The sequence below is a fragment of the Grammomys surdaster genome, unplaced genomic scaffold, assembly GCF_004785775.1.
Source record: "Grammomys surdaster isolate TR1022 unplaced genomic scaffold, NIH_TR_1.0 126028, whole genome shotgun sequence".
Lineage (NCBI taxonomy): Eukaryota > Metazoa > Chordata > Mammalia > Rodentia > Muridae > Grammomys > Grammomys surdaster.
Window position 1 is genome coordinate 3,843,946 of NW_021620841.1, and position 23,508 is coordinate 3,867,453.

Consider the following 23,508-nt stretch of genomic DNA (forward strand, 5'->3'; position numbering starts at 1 on the left):
GACCTCCAGCTTCTTAGAAGGCTGTCAAGCCAGCTCTGTGTGACCCACTAGAACAGGTGGGCTTGGTAGCTCAGGGGTAGGTTTTCCCATCCACATTGTTATTTCATAGCTAGATCAGGAGTCTAATAAATGAACCCCGAAATGGGACTCAGGAGACCTACCATCAAGCCTCGGCTTTAAATTATCCACTGTGATTTATTGGTTATTTTATTAAAATAGTCCGACTTTGCCTTGTCTATAGAAAGTTCAACATTGGTTTTTTTAAAATATTTTTCTAGAACTGAAATTCTCATTTTAAATTACAACTCAGGTTAAATTCTCGTATTCTCTTAGTCCCTACCTTAGAATTAAAGCTGTAAGACAAATAATGGAATGGAAATTCATGTACTTTTTTCCAATACGAAGTAAAATTGCATGTCTGCAATTTTTGTAGAAAATAAGTTTTTATAATTCATCATTAACATGTGGTATCACTGATATGATAATCATGTAAGAAGTAAAATAGCTAATAAGCATTTTGCTTTCTCAAAATCACAATAGAGTGAAATGATAATTTTCTTCTTCATGCTATGCTAAGCTTAGATAGCCAACCACCACCATGAACTGCGAGATCCTCACTACATTTTATAATTTCCCAGCATGTGCTTTGAGAGCAAAGTGGGCTTTCTATGACTAACGGGCTTGGTTTCAGCTAAAGCTTTATCACCAGCCAGCTGGCTAGCCTTAAGCAATTACATTCCTACCAATTACTATGAACATTAGGGGGAAAGGAAACCACTTCCTTCTCTACTGCTATATGTAAACTAGGTACTGCAACATTGTAAATGTTTGCTGAATGAATGACCCTCTCAAAGCCTCGATTATTCATGATGGAAAACAATAACTTAGTGCTGTACTCTACTCCACAATTAAGACAACAACTGACCTAGAAGCCATGAACCGAAACTATGACACACAACAAGCATTCAAAAACAAACCACAACAACAACAACAACAACAAAAGCAAAAATCTTGACCCAATGTAAAATAAAACCAAATCACAAAAGAACAATTATCTTCCTACCAAAAAATATGCCTTAAGGTTTAATATTCATAAAAGCAACCAAGCATGGCAATATTGTAATCTGACATCAATTAAGTTTAGTTCAAGGGTGTAAGAGCCCTTGATGCTATACCCTTTCTGTCATTCCTTATACTGCAGCTGTAATTATGACCATCATTTTGTACCCGCAATGTTGTAACATCTCATTATATTAAATCAGTATGAAAATCTCAGATTACTCCCAATGGTGGTCAGCTACCTTGCGAGATTTCTAGATTCTCCAAGGTTGAGGACAGAACTTCACATTTGTATCTGGATAGCTAAATGGGCTTGCCAATATTTGACTATCTGTGACCTCCAAAATGAGAACACTATGGAGTTCAGACAGAAGCTAGTCAGTCTAAGCTTATTCACTTAAATGTGTAGATGAAACGGTAACTTTACAATTGGATCTTACTTAGCATACATTACAGGTTTAACCTAATGGTGATAATTGCTCCAATCGCAACAAAAATGATAAACCAAGATTATCAGATAAAATATTTGTCTTGTGCCAATTGCTCAATCACAACCGAAACTGAGACACAAACGATTTTTTTTGCTTGTGTTATTCTTATTATACTTCCACCACCCCTCTACCTGACTACTCAAGAAGCCCTACAGAAACCTCCTGTCCACTCTACACTCATCAAGACCCAGGCTGAACTAGTCTCCTGAGTGTGTCTCTGTTAAAGTCTTCAGACACATTGGATGAGTCTGATATTTTTAACGGCCTTTCATTTGAACAACTCACTAATTTTTATTAAAAGATCCTTTATACAGGAAATTAGTTTTAAAATTTTTAAACAGCTAAGCCTATTTCTTATATATTTTTCCAGAAAAAAATGTGAATAAATTTCTTTTACACGAAAAATAAGAGTGAAGGTTTTTCTTTGTCTTATAAAAATGCAAACAACAAGGAAATTGTCAGCTATATTTACTACATAATTAAGAATTATTAAGCAGACAAACAGAAAATCTTACCAGTCTCTGAAGTCCTTATAGAGACTAATGAGGATGACTGATTGCCATGGCCAAGTCTAGTATAGGACCGGATAGAAATATTATAGAGTGTGTAAGGTTTCAGGTGACTTAAAATTATGTTTGTGGTTGAGGTGTTCTTTACAAACAAGGTGTCTGCATTTTGGTAAAGCACCTCGTAGGCAATAATGATCCCATTAGGTTTTTCAGGTGGGGACCACTTCAAGCCCAGTTCACTTGGAGATACATCAGTTACTTTAACATCTTGAGGTGATGATTCTGGCTCTGGAAAGAATAAAACAAAACTTCAAACATGTGCTTCTTCACGTTTGTTGTTTTAGACAACATTGAAGCAGCCATGAGGTAAAGTCAGTAAGAGAATGATACCCTTCCTTTCCTTCCCTTCCTTTCTTCTGTCCTTCCTTCCTGTTTTATCCCTTCCTTCCTTCCTTTTTAAATTATAAATATACTTTATATCCTTACCATCTTCTGGAGTTCTCACAAAGATGTCATTTTCTTCTGACAGAGAACTTTCCCCAACATGAGTTGAGGCAGCAACCCTCATTTTGTATCTTGTATATTTCTTCAAACCTAAAAGACAACAGAAGGAGTGTTTAAAATCTTCAAAAAATAACATTCTTAGATTAGTGCCATTTACAATAAGGCCAATGCAAATACTTTATTAGAAGGATTGGCTCTCTATGTCAGGTCTCATATATTTCAAGTCTCCCAAATTCCTTGAACTATAAAGTTTTCCATACAGATGATATCAATGATCTTTCCTGTAATGTTAAGGCTGTAACCTATAGCTGGAAAAAAGACTTTTTGGCACACAGCAAGGAAAATTGGCACACACATCCTGTCAATTGAATTGTCTCAGCTGATTTTTCAAGTAAGCTCATTCCTTCAAGTCCTCAATAATACAATATTTCCCATGTTATGTTTATGTCTGTAAAAAGCTTTGATAATATCCTTTTTTACTTGTGTGGAAAGATATAGTTAAAGAAACATGTTGTGTTGTTATTTCAGTAAACATTTCTAAGACATCCAAGTGGCACACATCAATAAAATCTGGACCATGTCCTGTAGCATTAAAGGTGTATAGAATACACATTTTCCGTCAGAAGAATAGGAGTGCAAAAAGAAACACAACGTTTCCTTCTACCTGTGATGAGAAAGCTGTTATCTACAGTAGTCATCTGGAAGGCTCTGTTTGTATCCAGTTCCATAGCATAGATTGTATAATGAGTAATTTTCCCATTGGGAAATTCTGGAGGATCCCAATACAGTAAAATAGATGAAGAACTAATATTCTTATAGTTTATAGTTTGGATGGAGCTTGGCACTTGAAAAAAGGAATGAACAATTAGTAGGAAGAATGAAGCCAAATCATTAATCGCATAAATAATATTTTCAAGCAATTGTTTCAAAGGAAATGCATTTGTACCTTGCTCACGTGTCCTAACAGTGAGAACCGTTGGTGGTCCTTCTCCCATCATGGTGAAAGCGGATACGCTAATCGTGTGCTCAGTGAACGGTACAAGCCGCCTGATAACATAAGACAGCTGTTCAGCAGTGATGTCAGTAATATACTGATTCCTGGTGGTTACTATTTGAAACCAATGAGAGAAAAAGGGATATTTGATTCTACCATCAAGATTATTTTTTCTTGATGAAACCTAGCAATTAATTCGTAAATATCTTCATAGAGCCTCATATACAAACTGGTTGATCTATGACTCCTAATAAATATGAACATTTTATGAATTCTAGACTCCCCAGTATCTATAAACATCTCGTTCTCATAATATTATTTTGTATGTTTTCATACAATGTTTTACATGATACCACTGTTTTGAGAAAAATACAACATTCCAAGAAAGACTGGCTGAGGGTTTTTGTTGTTGTTGCTTTGCTTTTTCTGAAAGCAAACACTAGGCAACAATATAAGAAGGAAATATTATGAGTCAACACTAAATTTTAATTGCATGCTTCAAGAAATGAGCATTTTATTTGGACTCAAAATTTATTATACATTTATTAGTCCCAGTGATTGCTTAAAGCAAGCATTCTTGCTTAGTATTTAATTGACGCCTGCGTGAGACTGCAAAAAAGTCTGAGATGCTTAGTTTATTTATAAAGTTTGCCTATGAATTTTTAATGGGGAACTAAGCTAAGTTTGAAATATATAGGTGGAAGCTGTGGGTCTTTTCAGTTTTAGTGCTGCCCCTGTTGGCTTTGCAGAAGAGAAGTAAAGATGTGTTGACTGAAATGTAATTTTCTTTTACTAATTCTACCATGAATAGAAGAACATATATTTTTCTCTTGAAACAAGGCAAATACCAGATCATAGAAGAGGCCGTGAAATAAATACTATTCCTACCTAACATTCTATAAAAACCAAAGAAACACTAGAACCCTGCATCATCTAACTACATACTTTTAATTGGCCTTATATTACATTCTTCTTTTAGAAACAATAAGATTCACTGACCCTGAAGAGCAAGTGTGTGCACTAATGACATCACCACATACCAGGGACACCTACACCTGTTTATCGCACCATGCGCTAGAGTTGTAACTTTCTGACCTATTTACCTTTAGTGACATTCGAAAACCTATTCGTCAAAAGCTGCAGAGACTGGGAGGCCTGTAAATGATTAGAAGATATGTTAATCCCTCCCCATCACACCTGCTTTGGCAACTGTAATAACTGATTGTCTATGCAGCTCGGCTAGAGACTCTAGGGTGCTACTTTCTCTAGGAAGAAGGTCAAATGGGTTAGAAAGGGCCAGCCACTGCCTGTGTGGCATTCCCATTTGTTTCATGAGGGTATCCGACAGTTAAAAAAGAAATATTTGACTCTAGCCCATGGACCATTAATAACATGGTTGAACTCTCAGCTTGGGTTCATACCTAGGCTAGATATTGCTTTCAATGTGCTTTGGAGAGAATTACATTTTTTACCTACCAACTGGTGAATTTTGGTCTTCAGCTCTAGTCCTGGCAGGAAAGTCGTTGTGTGGATGACTGTTGTATATGAACGAAGCCAGGGAGTGCAGGTCTGAAGACATCTCTCCCGAGCCCTCATAGAATCCTATCATTGGCTCTACTAGGTTCATTATTTCTGGAGACATGGGGTTGTTTAGATACTGTAATTAAAAGTCAATATGGACAAAGAATGAAACTCATTCAGTTCTTCATGACTTAAAAATTTGTCACTTTGGAATTATGAATTTTAAAAAAGAACAACATTTCTATAACTATTGTGTTCTTTGCTTTCCAAGGTTTTGTTCTCAACTGAAACCCTGCACCATGGCAATATAATATGATCACTCTAGTGCTTATTAGATTGATACTTTATTTTGGAGAAAAAGAGGCATTGTTTTCAGATGTGTATTACTTTCTTTATGGTGTAATTAAGTATTTTCATGCAAGGGTTTCATAACTGAAATACTTTAAGTTCTCATTCCACATATATTCTGAGCATATTATTAAAATGAGATCTGTTTCCTTCTCTAAACATCTTCACTTGTATATACCTCATGAGTTTCTGCTAAAAGTGATATTATAATGTATCATTAATCAAATGAATTACAGACAAAGAGAAGCTTTCAAGGTAATAGGTCTGCAAGCAGGGTTTGGAGTACACTTGTCTATGGTTCTAAGTTATATTGTCAGGAGCTGTCCTTGATTACATCACACAATGTAATGCATATAGGCCAGGTCCACCATGGAAACAGATACTTAACTGAAAATAACAAGCACAAATTGCAGATGTATGTCTTAAAGATGGGGGCAGAGATAGCTTGATGCCACTTTCCTTTGTGGATCCCAACCCAGTATAACAGACCAGAATAGAATACAGGAAACAGGCTTTAGACAAATGTCTGCATGAAACATTACATGAATTTTAACCACTATTCAAAAAGAATTGACTCAAGAGGTTTAAGAATCACAGAAACATGTGGACTTTGGATTATAATTTGAACACACTGGTCCATTTAGGCATTAGAGATGAGCAGTAACATTTGGTTATGGTGTAGATTAGATGACTTCAAGACAATATCAATAATTTTCCTAGTTGATTATATGGGCGAAAATGTCCATTTTTTAGAGATTCCAGCTAGGTAGGCATAGAAGAGCAAGAGTGATGTGCAGTCCAGAGTTCATTTTTAAATAGTTGGCCACAACAATGAGAACCAGCTGAGGGAATATTCATGATGATAAAGCTTGCTGAATCCAGCTTGCTTTGATGGAGTTTTACCATGTACTTATCTGCACTTCCATACCTCTTCAAAATTTCCCAAAATTACCTTTTTTAAAAGATAGTATTGAAAAAACCATCTTTTTAGTGAAGATTTTAAGGTCTGCTTCCAGACTCACTTCTGCTTATTATCAATTAAATGTTCTTATGCTTTCAAAATTAATATCAAATTAACTGTTTGTGTTCTGATTATTCCTACGTGCTCCGACACCTATCTCTTATTTACCTCACACGTTTTGAGTTGTCTTTCCTGCTGGAGCCAAAACTGGATTTTCTTTTCCTTGCTATCATTAATGTATCCTGTATTTTTAAAAGTAATAGTAATAGTAGATTCTCAAGGAAAAAAAAACTCAGAAAGTAAAAAAAAAATTGCAGTAGTTCAATTAATTTAAATATCTACAAAACATATCATTTAAATGCCAAATTTTCTCAGAGATTAAAGATGGGGAAATGATTTAAGAGAACTTCCAGCCTTCCAAGTAGCATTACTAAAATAAGTAAAATCACCAAGAAGCTAAGAAGACGACTGAGAAAGTGAGATGCTTATAGCACAACCATGAGGACCTGAGTTCAGATCTCTTTAGAGTGTATACAAATGACAGGAAGCAGAGTAGCCTGCCTGCAAATTCAGTGCTCAGAAGGTTGCGACAGGAAGGTTTCTGGGTTCATTTTAAAGCTCCTCCCTCAATACATAAGGTAGATAGAGTCTGAGGGGATGCCTACCATCAACCTTGTGTCCCAACAAGCTTGTGGACATACACATGCTCCAATACACATGTGCGCATGCATTCACACACACACGTGCAGAATAAAACAGTACTAGGGAGACAGGTGGGTGCAGTACATTTACTGATCAGCTAGCATGGCCAAAATCTAGAGTCCTAGTTCAAGGAGAGACCCAGTCTCAAAACTAAGGTGATGACTCTTTGAAAGAGAAAGGCATCCAGATATTGGCCTCTGATATCAGCTTCCAAATGAACATAGATTGGAAGACTCACTCATAGCACACACACATACACACACACATACACACACACACACATACACACACACATACATCACCATCACCACCACCATCATCATCATCATCTTTAATCTTGGCCACAAAAAATGGTTTAGGGAAAAGTAGAGGACACCCATAGAACATTCATATTAGTTAAAGAACCTAGGAAAGAGAACATGGAGCTGGACAAAGTAAAGATTTTCTGTCTTCTTACAGCTCTTATAAGCCCTGGCTCCACAAAGACATGGAGGAAGGCATGAGTCACAAATATGTAATTCAGAAACACTCGGTATTCCAGCCAATAGGCTATGTCGGCACCACATGGGCATGCCCACTCTCAATCACGTGCTCTTGGAAAAATCTACAGGTTACAAAGCACTATGGACAGAACCACAAGGTAGCACAAAGAATGTCACCTTCAACTATGATTTTGCATTAAATCTCTCAATAGCATCTACCACGTGCCAAATAAATTATGGCAGGGCAACCATAGCATTCTATCAATGAACCAAGACCAGCCTACCTGTGGACAAAATGCCATTTTGATGTAAGAGTTGGCTTGTATGCTTTTGACTCTGAATCTCACCCCAATTCTAATTTTCATCAGAAATCCTATCTTAAACCAGGGCAATGAATTGAACTCTGGTTTCCTATCAACCGGAAATGTCATAGATTACCATTAATTATTCTATACTTAGGACAGTTGTCACATATTGGCTTTTTCAAAATGGCATTAGGTTATATGTTGGGTTTTTCTAGAGAGAAAAGACAGAACAAATATGACTAGTTGGAACTAGACTTTAAAAAGGAAAAAGAATGGAAAGAGGGAGGAAGGAAAAAGGTAGAAATAAGGGGACAAGAGTAGAAAAGTAAAGCCCATTCCAACACTGACAAGTTTGATGCTTACCGAGTGCAAATGACTGGACCTAGAAGTACAGACGTTCAGTCTTAGGTAATTTTGTTACAAGTCTTACTCTATGCATTAATAGATAGTGTCCCTGGCCCCTACCCACTAAAACTATATTCCCAGTTGTTACAAAGACAATGTCTTCAGAGGTTACCCTATATTTAAAATTAAAAAAGCGAAGTTGCTCCTAGTTGAGAACTGCCAAGTTAGGGAATGTCACTATCCATCAACATGAAAGGGCTAGCATATGTGAGGGAGGAATCCTTGGAATTTATGTGAAAGAACTGGAGAGTCTGCGGAGTTAAATTCCCAATCCACCTGAATAAACCAACTTGATTTTACATGTAATAACCTCCATTGCAGCAAGTGGGATTTCTACAAACATAGTCTCACTGGAGCTCTGCTGAATTGAATTAATGGAATGCTTGACTTATTCTTAAGAGATTCTTCTATTTCAATATATCATTTGTGTTGCTATCGAATAAAAGGTGTAAAACGAAGGTTGTAGTTAGCATGTTAGAAAGCAACCTGAAGGATGCCAATTGTAGACATTACTTTGGTGAACAAATACTTTAGGCTTTAATCAGGTTTTGCTCTCTCTGTGTTCAATCTTGCTAAGGTAGTCTTAGCTATGCAAGCCTCCTCAGTACCAACTAACTAGGCTCTCACCTCTGGTTCACCAAGCAAAATGGTTGATATACTTGAGAGAGCTGTAGGGTGAAAAAATATCATCAGATTTCATCTTTGAAAGCTGTGATGTTAGCAACCAACTGGAAAAAAAGCCTCAGGCTTTTCCAAAATGTGACATTCAAGTAAGCATCATTTCATGGAGGGATGAGTTTAGAGGTTTTCGGACCAGTCCTATAAGAATATGGTGTCCAAAGTAAACTAATTTTAGTCTTTGTTTTAAAAGAACAAAGTTTATACTAGCGGAGAAATTAGTTATGCTCAGTGTGCTCCGAGAATAACTCAATACAGAACACTATGCTCAGTTTGGTGAAAGGCTCATTGCCATGCTATGAAATAAACACAGGAGAGAGACTAGGCAAAGATGATCTGGAAAGCAGAGCTAGTGAAAGGAGTAGACTAGTGCCTAAGAAAACTGTGTCCATCCACAATAAAAAGTTAAATCTTTATGTATCATTGCAAAATGATGAACACTTGTGCCCAGGAGATATCTCTTTATCACACTGATCAAATGTTAGCTCTTTTCTCTTGTCATTTGATAGGTTAGTGAAACCGGTGATAGCAGAATGGGTTAGCATAGTGGGATTTTCCTGGTTTCTAATCCCTAGGAAGCACAATAATAAATACTATTGCTCTAGAAAGGAGGGCAGGACTGACTAGTAAACTTCATAAAGCAAATACTTCAGTCCAAAAGAATAATAGCTTCTTATTCATATAGATAGATGGAGAGACAGACAAAGAGAGAAAGAGAGAGAAGAAGAAGAAGAAGAAGAAGAAGAAGAAGAAGAAGAAGAAGAAGAAGAAGAAGAAGAAGAAGAAAGAGAGAGAGAGAGAGAGAGAGAGAGAGAGAGAGAGAGAGAGAGAGAATGAGAGAGAGTTTATCAAAATACATAGAACCTCATCATTGCTAGAAACAAACAAAACCAGTGTGCCTGTAATGAACAATGTTTAATGTGTTAGAGTGTATTAGCACTAGCAGATGCCACTGTGGTGCCAATACCCCATCACCACAAGTTCTGGAAGTATTTAGTAGAGGCCAAGTTTCCAACTGTTGATTAAAAGTAGATGAAATTCAAATACACGTTGGGAAGTTGAAATAATTGTCCTCCAGCTCTGGCATTCAAATTTCAAAGATATTTTTCAAACCTTTGTTTAAATATCAAACCTAGTATCTTAAAGATACTTTGGATTATTTTAACAATCCCTATGTATAAGAAACAAGAAAATCAAAAAGGTCCAGTTAAAAAATATTCCAGTGACAGTGATGATCCAGTGAGTCAGAACACAGAATACTTTAGTTTTGTTTCTGTCTAATTTCACCATTATAATATGTGCCCCATGAGCTACAAGAGAAAATGGTGGGGTGAAGGTAATAATTAAAGATTAGAGTGACAGTATCACTGTCCTTTTCCTGCCTCCCCTTCTCCAGACCTCATTCCTAAGCATTTTAAGCACTTCTGGTTTGAGTTCTATGTTTATTTCTAAAATCACTGAATAAAGTGCCTATATTCTGTGTTAGACTCTTGGCTACAATAGGGAACAGCTCGATGACTTAGATACATACACATCTTCCTCAATGTTTCTCAAATCTCCTGTTTATGTTCATAAACTCAGTAATAGACTAAGCATCAGAGCATACGTGAATCTGCAGTGAGCATCCTCTCTGCTGGTCCCTCACCATTTACCCCCTGCTGCCATGCTTCATATAATCTCTTCCCAATCTTGTTGGTGAGATGGGACCTGTTACTGCAACAAAGATGATGGGATGTAACCACATGACATTAGACAGACCTTCCTTTGCTTGTTTGATGAAGTAAAAGGCCAGATTGAATGGGACCTAGACAATAAACTATAATATCTTCTAGGAGTAAAAGGCAACAGCAACTAAAAAAAAAAAAAAAAAAAAGCCAATGAGAAGCCAAGGCCCTTAGTTCTGAAACCATAAGAAAACTAACCCGGCCAAATCAATGAACAAGCCTACAAGAGTCTACTTCAGTCAATCTCCAGATAAGACCCAGTAAACCCCTTGACTGTAGCATTAGGAGACCCTAAGCAGAAATCTTGATTAATCTGTTCTGCACTCTGGCTGTCAGGAATTGTGATATAACAGAAATGCATTGTTTGAAGCTGCTAAATTTCTGTCAAATAGTCACTCAACAGTGGAAAGCCAACATAATGAGACAGCAATGGAGACTCATCAAGCTAGGTCAATCTCCCTTTAAACAGCATCCTTGTCACGTGAAAACTACTAATTGCCCTAGCCAACTTTCTTCTAGATAGCATATGAATCCAGCATCATTTCAGTCCCACAGCTCTACTGCTAGAATGCCAATTTAACCTCTTGCTTCCTGATGGTCTATTATTCACTGGGGGGGATGAGGTTTGTTTCCTTTGATTTTCTGTTATTTTGTTTTAAGGGGGTGGAGTTTAGACACACTTGACCCCTAGTAGAATCATCCTAGGTAGAAATTCAATGTCAGAAACAAAAGCTAGAAAACATGCAACCAATGATTACCAATGATTGGTTGGTTACCAATAGGAACCAATGATTGAAAGTGTGAGGCCATTTTTTAACAGGGGCTATATTCAGTGCATATGGTGATACACACCTGTAGCTTGGAGACCTGATATCAGTGAAAGAAATAGACAAACCAACAATTACATAGGAAAGTGCTATGAGGTGTAAGAGAGCTGAAAAAGAAAAAAGAGCTTCTGAAACATCTCTATAGATACATTAACAAACAGTGAGGACAGCTGTGAGCATCACTAACAGCTTTAATCATTTTAAATCTAATACATTGCAAAGTTGTAGTATATAAAAGTCAATGAAGAATTGAGCAACAAGTGGTATTAAAAGCTGTACAGTAACAGGTAGTAGGGTGAACTTAGGAAAGAACATATATTCGTTTTGGGATGAAATGTGTTAATATCTTGAGAATTGTTAACAGTATTTATTCCCTGTATTTGACACTGAGATCACATGTGACTCCTCATGAGATTCTAAAAACCATAAAATGCTCTTGAGACAGACATGGAGGTGAATGGGAAGAGAGAGTACCTAATCTGAGAGATACTATGACAAGAAAAGAAGATAATCAACAGGGATATTAAGCCATGGGCTTTACTGTGCTCTCTTGCTATCCCTGTAAGACATGTGTGAGAGCATTATAAAAAGGGGATGCATGAGCTGGCATGATGACTTATCTGGTAAAGCAATTGTCTGAAAACCCAGAGTGCCAGAGCTCAGATCCTCAGAACCTACATACAAAGCTTGAGCATGTTGACATGCACCAGTATTTCCAGTGATGGGGTGAAAAGAGGCAGATATATAGAGATCCCTGGAAGCTCTTGGGGCAGCCATCCTTGCTTGTGCAAGAAAACTCTGGACCAGTTAAACATCCTGCCACAAACAAAAAGTAGAAATCACCTAAGGACTTCTATGTGTGTGCATGGTACATGTATATGTTGAACCACACATATACCCCACATGTAAACACACTCATTCCTGTACACACACACACACACACACACACACACTTTCAAAAACATGAAAGTAAAAATTCCTTATAAGTTGACTTGTCCGAGGTCACAGTTGTAACGCATACCAGAGTCAAGGCGAAGACCCAAGACCCCTCGGCTTAGACCTGATGTATCCTCCATCCCTCAACAATGCCCTAAAGTGGAACAATGAGAAAGTAGAGTACCTGATATGGATCTGATATAAGAATTGATTCCCATGCCCCCAAGAGACATGAGAATAGAATGGCTCTTCTTATTAAGAGGGTGTAGGAGCTGAGTGTTGAGTACACTGAAAGGTGTAATGTCAAGGTTACTTCCAACAAGTCACAAATATTAGCACTGAACTTACTGCACGTCAGCTACAGTACTGCACTCTACACACATCACCCATTATCATTGACCCTTGGTTATAGGAACTCAAAATTCCTAAGACTCAAGTTCAAAAAAGTCAGGCAACCTTCCCCAGGATGAAGCCATCAATAATGGCAGAACTCGACACTGAACCCTAACCATTTGCCTTCTGAACCTACATTCTTAACCATTTAATCCTCTAATAGTGAGGTCCATATTTAAATACAGACTGAATGGCTCTAATTATCAAGTTCTTTCTGTTATGTTACAGGACCTCCGACTGGCCTTTCCAGAACCTTTTAACTTCTAGAGAAAAACAGGTGTGTCTGGCTGGTCAACAAATGGCATTAGCAAATTTTGGAAACTTGTCACCTGGTTCAAAGAAAACTAAGTATCTATTTTAAGATCCTCTCTACAGCGACAAATGCTTAAGCTTCTGCTCTTTGATGAGATGCCAACTAGAATATCAGAAAACATACAACTCAACATCCATCACACAGAAGAAAGGACACAAGATAGGACTGAAGTTTAACCTGGGAATGAGACGTCTTGAATTGCTACATAGCATTGAGTACCATGATGAAATCAATGCCAGAGGTAAGGGAAGTCTGGTATCAGAAATAGAGGGACTGGAGAGAGGGTGGATATCTCTAGTACAAAGAATAATAACTCTGAACTGAAAACAGCAGACGCTATTTTCTTAATAAGCACCACATTCTAATGGCTCACTGATTGCTACTCTGGTTCTAAGTACACAGCCTTAGCATGCCAACAACGATGATAAAAGAAGTCTAGGGACTTTAAGTGTCCTCACTGTGGGTGGCTGACTTGGCGAGGGTACAACTACATCAGAAGCACATCAGCTGCCTACATTCCCCAACAGAGACAAGAGGAGAAAATAAGGTAGCTTCTGTGCTTAAATGCAATATATTAACAAAGACCAAGTTCTCTCATGTTAAACAGAACACTTGAATTTCTTTATATTTAGTTACATGTTTTCAATAAGAAAAGGCAGTGCTGAGGCCATTTGGTTCTTGAGTACAAATAGGACAAAATTATTTGTAGACAGCAGTTTTTTTTTTAGCACCTTTTCTGAATTATAAGCCTCTGAGACAACATTTAAATCATAATCATAGTCTCCAAGTAACTTAAGTGGATGAGAATAATAAAGCCCTCATATAGAAGTACCTTTAGTCCTGTGTGATGGTTCAATAGACATTTTCTCATATGAAAGAGAATAGTAACACTTCACTAACAAGGCCTAAAATAAACTGTGATCTACCTCATATCTCAACATACTTCAATTTATTTTACTTCCTGGTAGCAAGTTTGTCAAGACTTTATGTAGAATTTTGACAAATCGGCCAAGTTACCAGTGAGCAGAACCCATGGAATGGGCTCAGCAAAACAGGGAATAAAAGTGAAATACCTCATCTTGTCCTGTGAGCAGCGTGTTTTCCAAAATGACTCCTGACTCTAGGACTGACACTTTCACACGATACTGGCTGATGATTCCATTTGGTTGTCGAGGTTTCCTCCAAGTAATTCTTATTTCTGTGGCTTCTACCTCTGTGATCTGTAAATCAAACACTGCTCCTGGAACTAAAAAAAAAAAAAAAAAAAGTATTTATTTTATTTATTTTTAAAATAGAATTAGAAAGAGTAATACATCTTCAAATGCAAAGTACTCCCTAAATCCTTAGCCCATGATATTAGATGTATAAATAGCTCTGGGAAAATCGACTAGCATAATTACTAACATATTAAAAATTAACTGTGGCCAAAAGATTCCTTAAATGCATGGAAATTTAAAACTAATTATATGTGCATTCTTGTCAAAATATGAGGACTGGATAGCATGGAATCATTTCCCCCCAAAGAAAAAGTCACACTGTTCAATCGAACCACATTGCTGAAATAAATTTTGGACTGGAGAGATGCTTGGGGCAAAGGTAGAGTGAGTGCATTTAAAAGCACTTGCCTTCAAGCTGGACATCCTGAGCTTGAGCATCTCTGTTGGATCCATAGAACTCATGATGAAAGAAAAGAAAGAATAGACTCCTGAGTGTTGTTCCTACCCATTACAATCGCAGGCATGTGCAGGCCTCCAAGAGTTCACACACAACAACAACAATCTTCCCAGAGAAGTTCTTTATAAATAATTAATGTCTAGTCAAAACCTTGAAGTCTTTACAAAAATGATAACAACCTACCACAAACCAGTATCAGGCACTCTCAGGATACAATGAAGTACAGTTGACACATACAATTGACTGTTTCTTAATTTAGTACATGAACTTGTGTGAAGACTCAATTGAAGTGTGTCTGCTGAGTTTACAAGTTAACCATGTGAGACCAACTTTTAGGTGTCTTCACTTTTTGCAATGGGGAAAAAAACAGGAAAAGCAAACAATTGTTTATGGAAAGCACAGAGTAGTCAAAACAAGATTGATGCATAAAAGGTTCAAGAGTGAGATCTAGACAACCCAGTGCCTTGAAGACAAGGAACGAAGGGTAAATAACACTGAACATTTCATCATGTTTGTCAGTAACCTGGCAATCCCCATTACTCACCTATAGGATACCTGACTTTTATCTTTCCTTCACCTCCCATAAGGTTACTGTAATGATCTAAAATCAAAAGAACTTCTAAGCTACAAGTTCAAAACGAGAAAATATGATAGGAAAACATCTCCCTTTATGGTAAAGATAGAATAGGACACTAATCTCATTTCCTTTAGCCATTGTACAGTGGGCTGGGGCTAGCAAATTTCAGTTAGAAGAAAGCCACACCACTACAGGAAGAAAGAGAGAAGGGCTTTCTAAAATAATAGATAGAAGTTGAAAATAGTAACTCCCAAAGTATTGCTATGATCAGAGGACATATTCATATCTAATTCAAACACATAGTATGCTATTACTATGTAGATCTTCCTCCCAGTAGATTGTTTTTCTTTGTCTCCATAAAGTTATCAGTACAGAAATCACCTAGACAATGCAAAAATATAAATATTTCTGGTTACTTATTGACTACTTTATGACTGAATTCTGGTGATTAAGATTCTAGTATCTAGCACAGACAAAAGCTGTAATTGAAAGTGGGAAGGAAGCCCAAAGTCATTCACTACAATTTTGAGTCTGTAATGGAGGATAGCTCTTCAGACTCTTCTCCCTGCCAATGTTCTCATCTGAGGAAAGCATAAAATCTTGTCTAAGAAAGATGTCAGGGAAATAATTCTGGAGTAGGACCTTATAACTGTAAGTCACCCATCACCCCTGAACGCATATGTCATTATTCTAGGCACCTGAAAACATGAGGAAGAAAGAGGTAGAAATCCTTCTCCATCAGTTCACCTCTCATAAAAGTTATATCTTACTAAAGTTGTTATTTCTAGCACTTACGTTGCTATCAATGTGTTTACCTCTGTGAGTTATCCAAGGATAGAAAAACTATAAACAGAGCACAGACACAGCAAAGTCTCTTTTTACCTTCTTCTACACATTATTTTGGCATTGCTGTGTAGCAAAAACCATAGGCAGCATTGTGTAATATAAATCAAAGAAGAGATCAGGAATTTTTCATTAATTTAAATTAAAACATAATTCATAACTAAACTTTTTATTTAATCAGGCCATAAGTCTTCTACTTGAAATACAAATGAATAGTCTCTCCTTCTTTTTGAAAGCATAGTAGAAACGCATTAAATATATTAATGCCATAGAAAAATACAAAAGGATCATTACTGTCTCTTAATATGTGAGCCACACTTATGAATAAGAGCAGATAATTTAATGTATATTCATCAACAAAACTTTAAAAACTACATCATGACACTAATGCATCTTATTGTAACTCAAGTAAAGATTAAGGGGCTATTTTTTTTCAGACTACAAAAAACTTAGTGGATGAAGGAAGTAGAACAGACTTTTCTCTTTAGAGAGACTCTTATTTTGTATCCCACACACTCTTACAGTGGAAACCAGAGACGCATGGATTAGGTTGATCCCTTTAAAATTGATACAAAATTAAAGAAAACTAAGCACACAGAGCAATTATTCACAGTTCAGAATCAATTCTGAAGGAGTTGGCAGCAGAGACTGAGTCATTTTCAAGACAACAGATTTCTAAGTTTTATGAACAAATAAGAAGTAGAACAGACACAAAGTTAATACAGGTAAATTCTGCATCATTTGAAGGTTTTAGAAGAAAATCTGTTAGAAGTGAAATGGGATGATCATACTGTAGCAAAGAAAATATATGAGGAAAACTTTCTCCATAATTTAATCTAGTCAAATTAAATTTCTATTTAAAAAGCATGGAGGGGGGCTTAAAATGAAAGCCCACTAGGATTCATGATAAATACAAAGTGATGAGACTCAATGGTTTACCAATAATTATATGATATTTGGAACATGGGTTGTTACTAAACTACCATTCCCCCTCCATCATCTCTCTTCATGCCTGAGGAGATAATCGCTCAGTAAAATAGAAGTGATGTGTGTATAAAATCCTTAGGTATAGATCCTGTAGAAATAGTATAGTAATAGCATATTTTTTCTGATAACCAATTGACTATGGATCTTAAGAATCGGTGTTAATGAAATCAACCACACTGGCATGTGATAGAAACACCATTCTCTGTAACAAATCAACCCAGCTTTCATTCATGAATACTTGAACATAAGAAGAACCCTAGTTACTTTTAAAGGTAATAATTTATTAAGTACACTTAAGATGGGAGGCAGTGGATAATGTTAATTAAAATACAACACACCTTTTTATAATAGTAAATGACAGAGGATAAAATTGAGATATCAAGTTTGACTTGACTGTAGCTAATTCAATGAGTCACTTCATTACCTCATGCAGTTTCAGGAATTTTTTTTCTTGGTTTTTCTCTGTGAAACAGCCCTGACTGTCCTGGAACTTGCTCTGAAGAAAAGGCTGGCCTAGAACTCACAGAGATTCACCTACCTCTGCCTCCAGAGTGCTGGGGTCAATGGCAAGCATCATCAGGCCTGGCTAGTTCCAGTAATCTTTCAGAGTACAATTTTAATTATTGAGAGCAGGATAAACTAATGTCAGAATGTGAAACATTCTGCAGTTGCTAAGGTGTTACATGAAAGCTCTTTCAGCTGAAGGAACGGTCATGAGCCCCATGAAGGAAGATGGGATTGAGCAGGTAAGACTTTTGCCTTTCCAGTCTTTGGAAGACTCCTTGTAGTCAGTGGCTACCCTCTAATAGCCCCCAGAATGCAGTCTCTGAGATAAGCAGCTGACAGAGATAGTAGGACAAATTGCTTTTCATAGTAAACAAATAGAGTCATCTATTCAAGATAATTTGGTGTGCAACACAGCCCGTTTAAAAAATCCACAAGAGGATACATGGGAATCTATGCATTTGGTGAATAAAAAGTGACCAAATAAAGGAAAATATATTTTAAGGGACAAACAATCCAAGCAAGATAGCACTGTTGGTTGCAACATGCCATCCAGCTCTTTATCTTAGTCAAATGCTGGAGAACAAGATCAATAATAAGAAACAATATCATTATTTACTTTGCTTTATTTCCACGTTGCAGATTGAACCTAGTGCCTAACACATGCTAGGCATGTACTCTACTGCTAACCAACATCCCTGCCCAGACAATTACCTAAAATGATAGACTAAGTTTAAAAGCCTCAAGACAGACTTGAAAGCATGCAAACATTTGAGATGCACTGGTTGGCCAGATGGCTCAGGGGGTAAAAGCACTTGCCAATAAGCAGAATCACCTGAGACTGACCTGTGACCCAAAGGCAAACAGAAGGAACCAGAGCCCACACCTGAAAGTTGTTTTCTGACCATCTCCACACATGCGCCTTGGCACAGAGGTACACAACACACACGCACACATGCACGCACACATGCACATGTGCATGCACACACACTAAATAAATAAATAAATAAATAAATGTTTAAAAACAATAGTTGATCAAGGAGTTCTTTGAGAAAAATCTCTGCTGTGCTTTGTAGCCATCCAGAAATGCACTTAGCTTTGTGGGAAATGCTCAAAAACACTTTATGGAATAAATTGGAGAAAACTTTAGGGATAATCACACAAAGCAAAGGCTCTTTGGATGGGGCAAGACATTAAAATCTCAACATCAACAAATGAAATCCTTTCCCTCATGTGTATACATTCCCATTTTAATCCACTTATTCAAATGATACATACGCATAACATGTAGGTATACACATAGATTTTTCACTTGAACTAGATAAACTTAATGTTTTTGACAGTCGTTGAACAGAGTATTGAGGTTTCAGTTTTTTCTTTCAAGGGACAGATGGATAAAATTTCCTGACGGTTGCTGCCCTCTAATGGGCTAATTCACAAGTCATAATGGAATGAATGAGTGCCCAATTGGGTAGGTAGATCTGTGCACAGATATTTTTATGTACCGTATCAGTTATTGTATGGTAGCTACCACACAAACTCTGGAAACTTTGTCAAGTGTTAGTTTATTCTGAAACATGGTGGTTTTTATGCCAGTAATTATATCTAAACAGCAATGAAGCCATTGAACAAGTTTAGAAAGAACCAGGAAAATGTAGACCATATTTTAGCAATAGATTTCACCCAAAAATATTGGTACTTTATAAGCATACGTATTATACTTTCTTCAGATACATTATTTTTAATGTTCTGAAAGTGCTGAGGACTTTGTATTTTGTTCCCTCCAGGAAGCCTTACTAGTTCAGAACATGCCTCAATCAAAATTCGTTTTTCTGTGTGGTAGAAACATAGGGGGTCTCAGTGGAAAAACATTGAAACAGATGGCTATAAGCTAATGTAAACAGGCAGCTTTTGTGGAAATCTACAAGCCTGAGTAGTCATAGACCTGGTAAATAGGTAGCCTTGGCAGACAATACCAACTTAGATAAGGTTAAGCGAGTCATAGGCAGAGTCATAGTGACTTGTCCCCTGAACCTTCACCCAGCTGATACCCGGTTCTGAAGATATCTGTATTCCCCCTGAACACCCACATTCCAGTATCAACCCCTTCCCCACATCCTGCCTTTCTGTGTTTATAACCCCTGTGTGAATGAATTACAATTTGGGAAAAAATAAATTATTAAAAAAAAAAAGAAACATAGGGAGTCTCTGCAAATGACTTATGTGAGAAAACACATTCAATATCTGCTTAATACTGTAGTTAAGCGATCCCCTGTCTTCTGAATATTGTAGTTAAGCAGTATCGAATGTGTGTTATTATTTTAAGAGTTCTTGGTGTTTTGCTAAAAACAACAACAACAACAACAAAATAAAACCACAACTCTGCCACAATGAACACAGTCTCCTTAAGTCCTCTCTGCTCTCGGGTCCTTTCCTTTATGAAGCATGCTGTACGATTGATATTTTAGGAAACAAAGGTTCAGAATAAAGTAGGTAGTAAATTAACAAAGAAAATAATGGGATTTAAATCCACACAAACCAAACTCCTCCTTTAAATTACATTTTATGAATGCAATAAAATTCACAAGCATTTTAAATTATCATCGCATTAAAACTATAAAGAAGGAAGTTCTTACCATCTGGGGGAGTGAATACTGAAAGATTCGACTTGGGTCCAACCCCAGCGCTGGTTTCTGCAGCAACATAGACATCATACATTGTGAATGGCGTGAGATGTGAAAACGTAAACCGGAGGTCTTTTGTGCTATTATCCAAAATCCTTCCTGCAAAAAGCAGAACAGACCCATAGGTTTTATAGGTATTTTATGAAATACATAATCATTTCATATCATGTATAGAAGCAAGGACAATAACCATATTGTTAAACAAAAATTTTGTTATTGTGGATGAATATATTTGAAATATCTGCTTAAGTTTGATACAAATGTAAACAGTAGAAACAATTCAGAGATCTTCGGGTGCTTAAAATAACTTTTCTTTCGTTAAATAGTTATTAAATAGTTGAGTTGCTATTTTAGTTTTAATATACTTACATGGAAAACAAGTGAGAAAGATAGTTCGTTTTGGACAGTGTTTGTCACATGCAACGCCCTGAGTTATATCCCCAGTATATAATTATGATGAGTGTGAAGGTGTGTATATTATTCAAGATCTCAAAGCTTGGAGGTGGACACAGGAGGGTCAGAGAGCACCATTGCCGTGACTGCTTATATGAAGTCTTCAGCCTTCAGGATCAAGTCAACACGATATCCACCAGCCTCTGCTACTCACTTTCATTCTGCATATGGTGTAGCTCTCAACTCAACACTACTGTGTTAGCGTGTGGTGATTTTATTAGCCTCACAGATAAAAATTAAATTATAAAAAACCTTCTTAAATAATTCTCTGATTAATATCATCATCACCAAGAGTTACAAGAAATGTATTATCTGATTTGCAAATATCTTCTGCCATGTGTTTCTATCTGAACTCCGGTTACTCTAGAACCTGAGGCAACATTTACTTTCATTAGATCCACCCATCAAAAGGTCTTACTGCTGACTTACTGGTCTTACTGCTGGTTCAGACTCTCACCACTGATTCCCCACTCTTTATCCATGCAATGTCATGGCCAGGAGCAATTGCCTTCAATGCTCTAAAACTGTTCTTGCTGATGGAGGAAGAGAAAACCTGTTCCAACTTCCATGACGTTGACCCTGACCACATTCAAAATGAGACCTGAATTGGTGCCTTGCATTTTCTCTGCTTCTGTATGCAAGTGGACTTGCCGTCCCAGTGATTGACTTAATGTTTTCTCTTCAGACTTTCAAACCCTTCTGTCCCCTCCTCAGCCTTAGGTAATGGTCTTGTTTCCCATTACATTTAAATACTTAGATCAGTAAGAAATTGTCTGCCTGAACACTCCCTCTAAGAGGATGCTGCCTTACTATATAGACAAGCTATATTTGTAAGTTAATACAGGGATTGGTCCCTGTATTTAAGAAAAGACCTTACCTCTACCAACAGAAGCAATTTTTCACCCAATCTCTCTTAGACTGTGTCATTTTCCCTTTTGTTTCTTATTTTTAGAAACCTACTAATATTTATTATTCCTAATAAAAATACAATTTTCAACTCTGCTTACTCCCAGCCCTATTTCCTTCTCATTTGCATTTTCTCATTTGCAAGCTTCTAATTAAAAGAAGGGCTATGTTATCCAAGGGTTGAAAACTGATACCAAATAGAAAAGATGTGGTCATGGTGTGTGTGTGTGTGTGTGTGTGTGTGTGTGTGTGTGTGCTCACGTATGTGTCTGAATATGTGTTTGCACTGGGGCATAGGAGGTGAGTGATCTTTTCCTTTTAGGACTTTCACATACTTCAGATTTTTAGAAGCAAAAGTTACTTAGAAATGATCTACTTACATGATGCCTACCACGGACATTTCACTAGGAAAGGATTTGAAACTTTAAGGTTTTGTTTTTTGTTTTGTTTTGTTTTGTTTGATGCTTTCAAATGAACAGTAATATGTGAATTTATGTTATTTGATCATTGTTTGAATTAAACTTTAACAGTTACTATGGGATCTCATATTCAGTAAAAACAAAACAAAACAGAAAAAAATCAAAAACCAAAAACTGATCATTTATTTCCTGTAGAATATCACAGCTCCTCTGGTTACCTCTGACGAGAGGACGCTCAAGTCTGCTTGTTTATAAGATGGACAGTCTGCACCATGTAAGGCCATCAAAAGCATTTCGAATAAACTTTTCACAGCATATTAAGGTTCACAATAACTTTGCATAGAGTACAGGCAGTGTGTACAGAGAATGCTGGTAATTGTAAGTAGGTGGTTTGATCTAAATGGAAACCTGATTTGTCACAGTCTAAACTTAATGTTCTCTTGGCTATAAGTAGCACTGAACATCCTTATACTTATTTGTGGTTTAATACAAAAGATCTGAAGGACTTGATTTCCTCATTAATCTTCCATTATTTATCTAAATTTAGGGTCTTTTCAGGAATTTGTTTATTTTTAGACTTAGAAATATCCATGTATTTTATAGACTTTTTTCTTTTTTTAAAAGATAAAAGCAAAATTGACTAAGTCTTACCTGATGGCCCATATAATTCAACTCTGTAACTAAACTTTCCCGTGACAATAGTTGGTGGGTCCCATGAAATTGAAAAGGCCTTTCCTGTGACATTGCCTGTTATACAGTTTTGGGGTGGTCCTTCAGGCACTGAAATTATTATAGAGAAAGTGAATATATAATGTATATTAAGGTAAAGAGATACCCTGTTAAAAACACATAATACAATATGAAGTACTAAAAAAAACACACAAAAAGCAAAGGATGTTTATCATGAAAAAGAACCAGGATAGTCTAGAGCTAAACAGTTTGAATAAGCCATATGAAATGATCAGATTAATCTCTTTCGACAGTTTTCAAATGTACTAGTACTACATATGATTGTGCAATTGTCTTTATTCTACAAATTATTATAATTCTTCCAATATCATATTGTACTAATGTAGTTAAATGCATACTACTTATGTATAGTCATACATAATATAATACATATATTAAATATATATATGTATGTATATATATATATATATATATATATATATATATATATATTTTTTTTTCAACCAATGTGGCTATTTTGCCTGAGAAACACTTTTTCTCTGGTGGACATCTAGATGGAAAGGTCAAACGTTTATGTTTTCATATCACTATTTATCTTTTTCATAAAGAAATGTACAAT

At 36.5% G+C, this 23,508-nt stretch overlaps 1 protein-coding gene across 1 annotated transcript in view; it reads right to left on the reverse strand.

Moving 5' to 3' along the window:
* Nucleotides 1-23,508, reverse strand: part of Ptprq (protein tyrosine phosphatase receptor type Q) — a 194,640-nt gene that overhangs the window by 161,031 nt on the left and 10,101 nt on the right. Inside the window, exons 7-14 of the mRNA XM_028754570.1 lie at nucleotides 22,851-22,979; nucleotides 20,374-20,520; nucleotides 14,226-14,398; nucleotides 5,034-5,214; nucleotides 3,510-3,671; nucleotides 3,228-3,407; nucleotides 2,546-2,653; nucleotides 2,066-2,347 (exon numbers count right to left, since the gene is read on the reverse strand). Coding sequence (XP_028610403.1) covers nucleotides 2,066-2,347; nucleotides 2,546-2,653; nucleotides 3,228-3,407; nucleotides 3,510-3,671; nucleotides 5,034-5,214; nucleotides 14,226-14,398; nucleotides 20,374-20,520; nucleotides 22,851-22,979 — 1,362 coding nt within the window. The remainder of the gene's footprint in view (nucleotides 1-2,065; nucleotides 2,348-2,545; nucleotides 2,654-3,227; nucleotides 3,408-3,509; nucleotides 3,672-5,033; nucleotides 5,215-14,225; nucleotides 14,399-20,373; nucleotides 20,521-22,850; nucleotides 22,980-23,508) is intronic.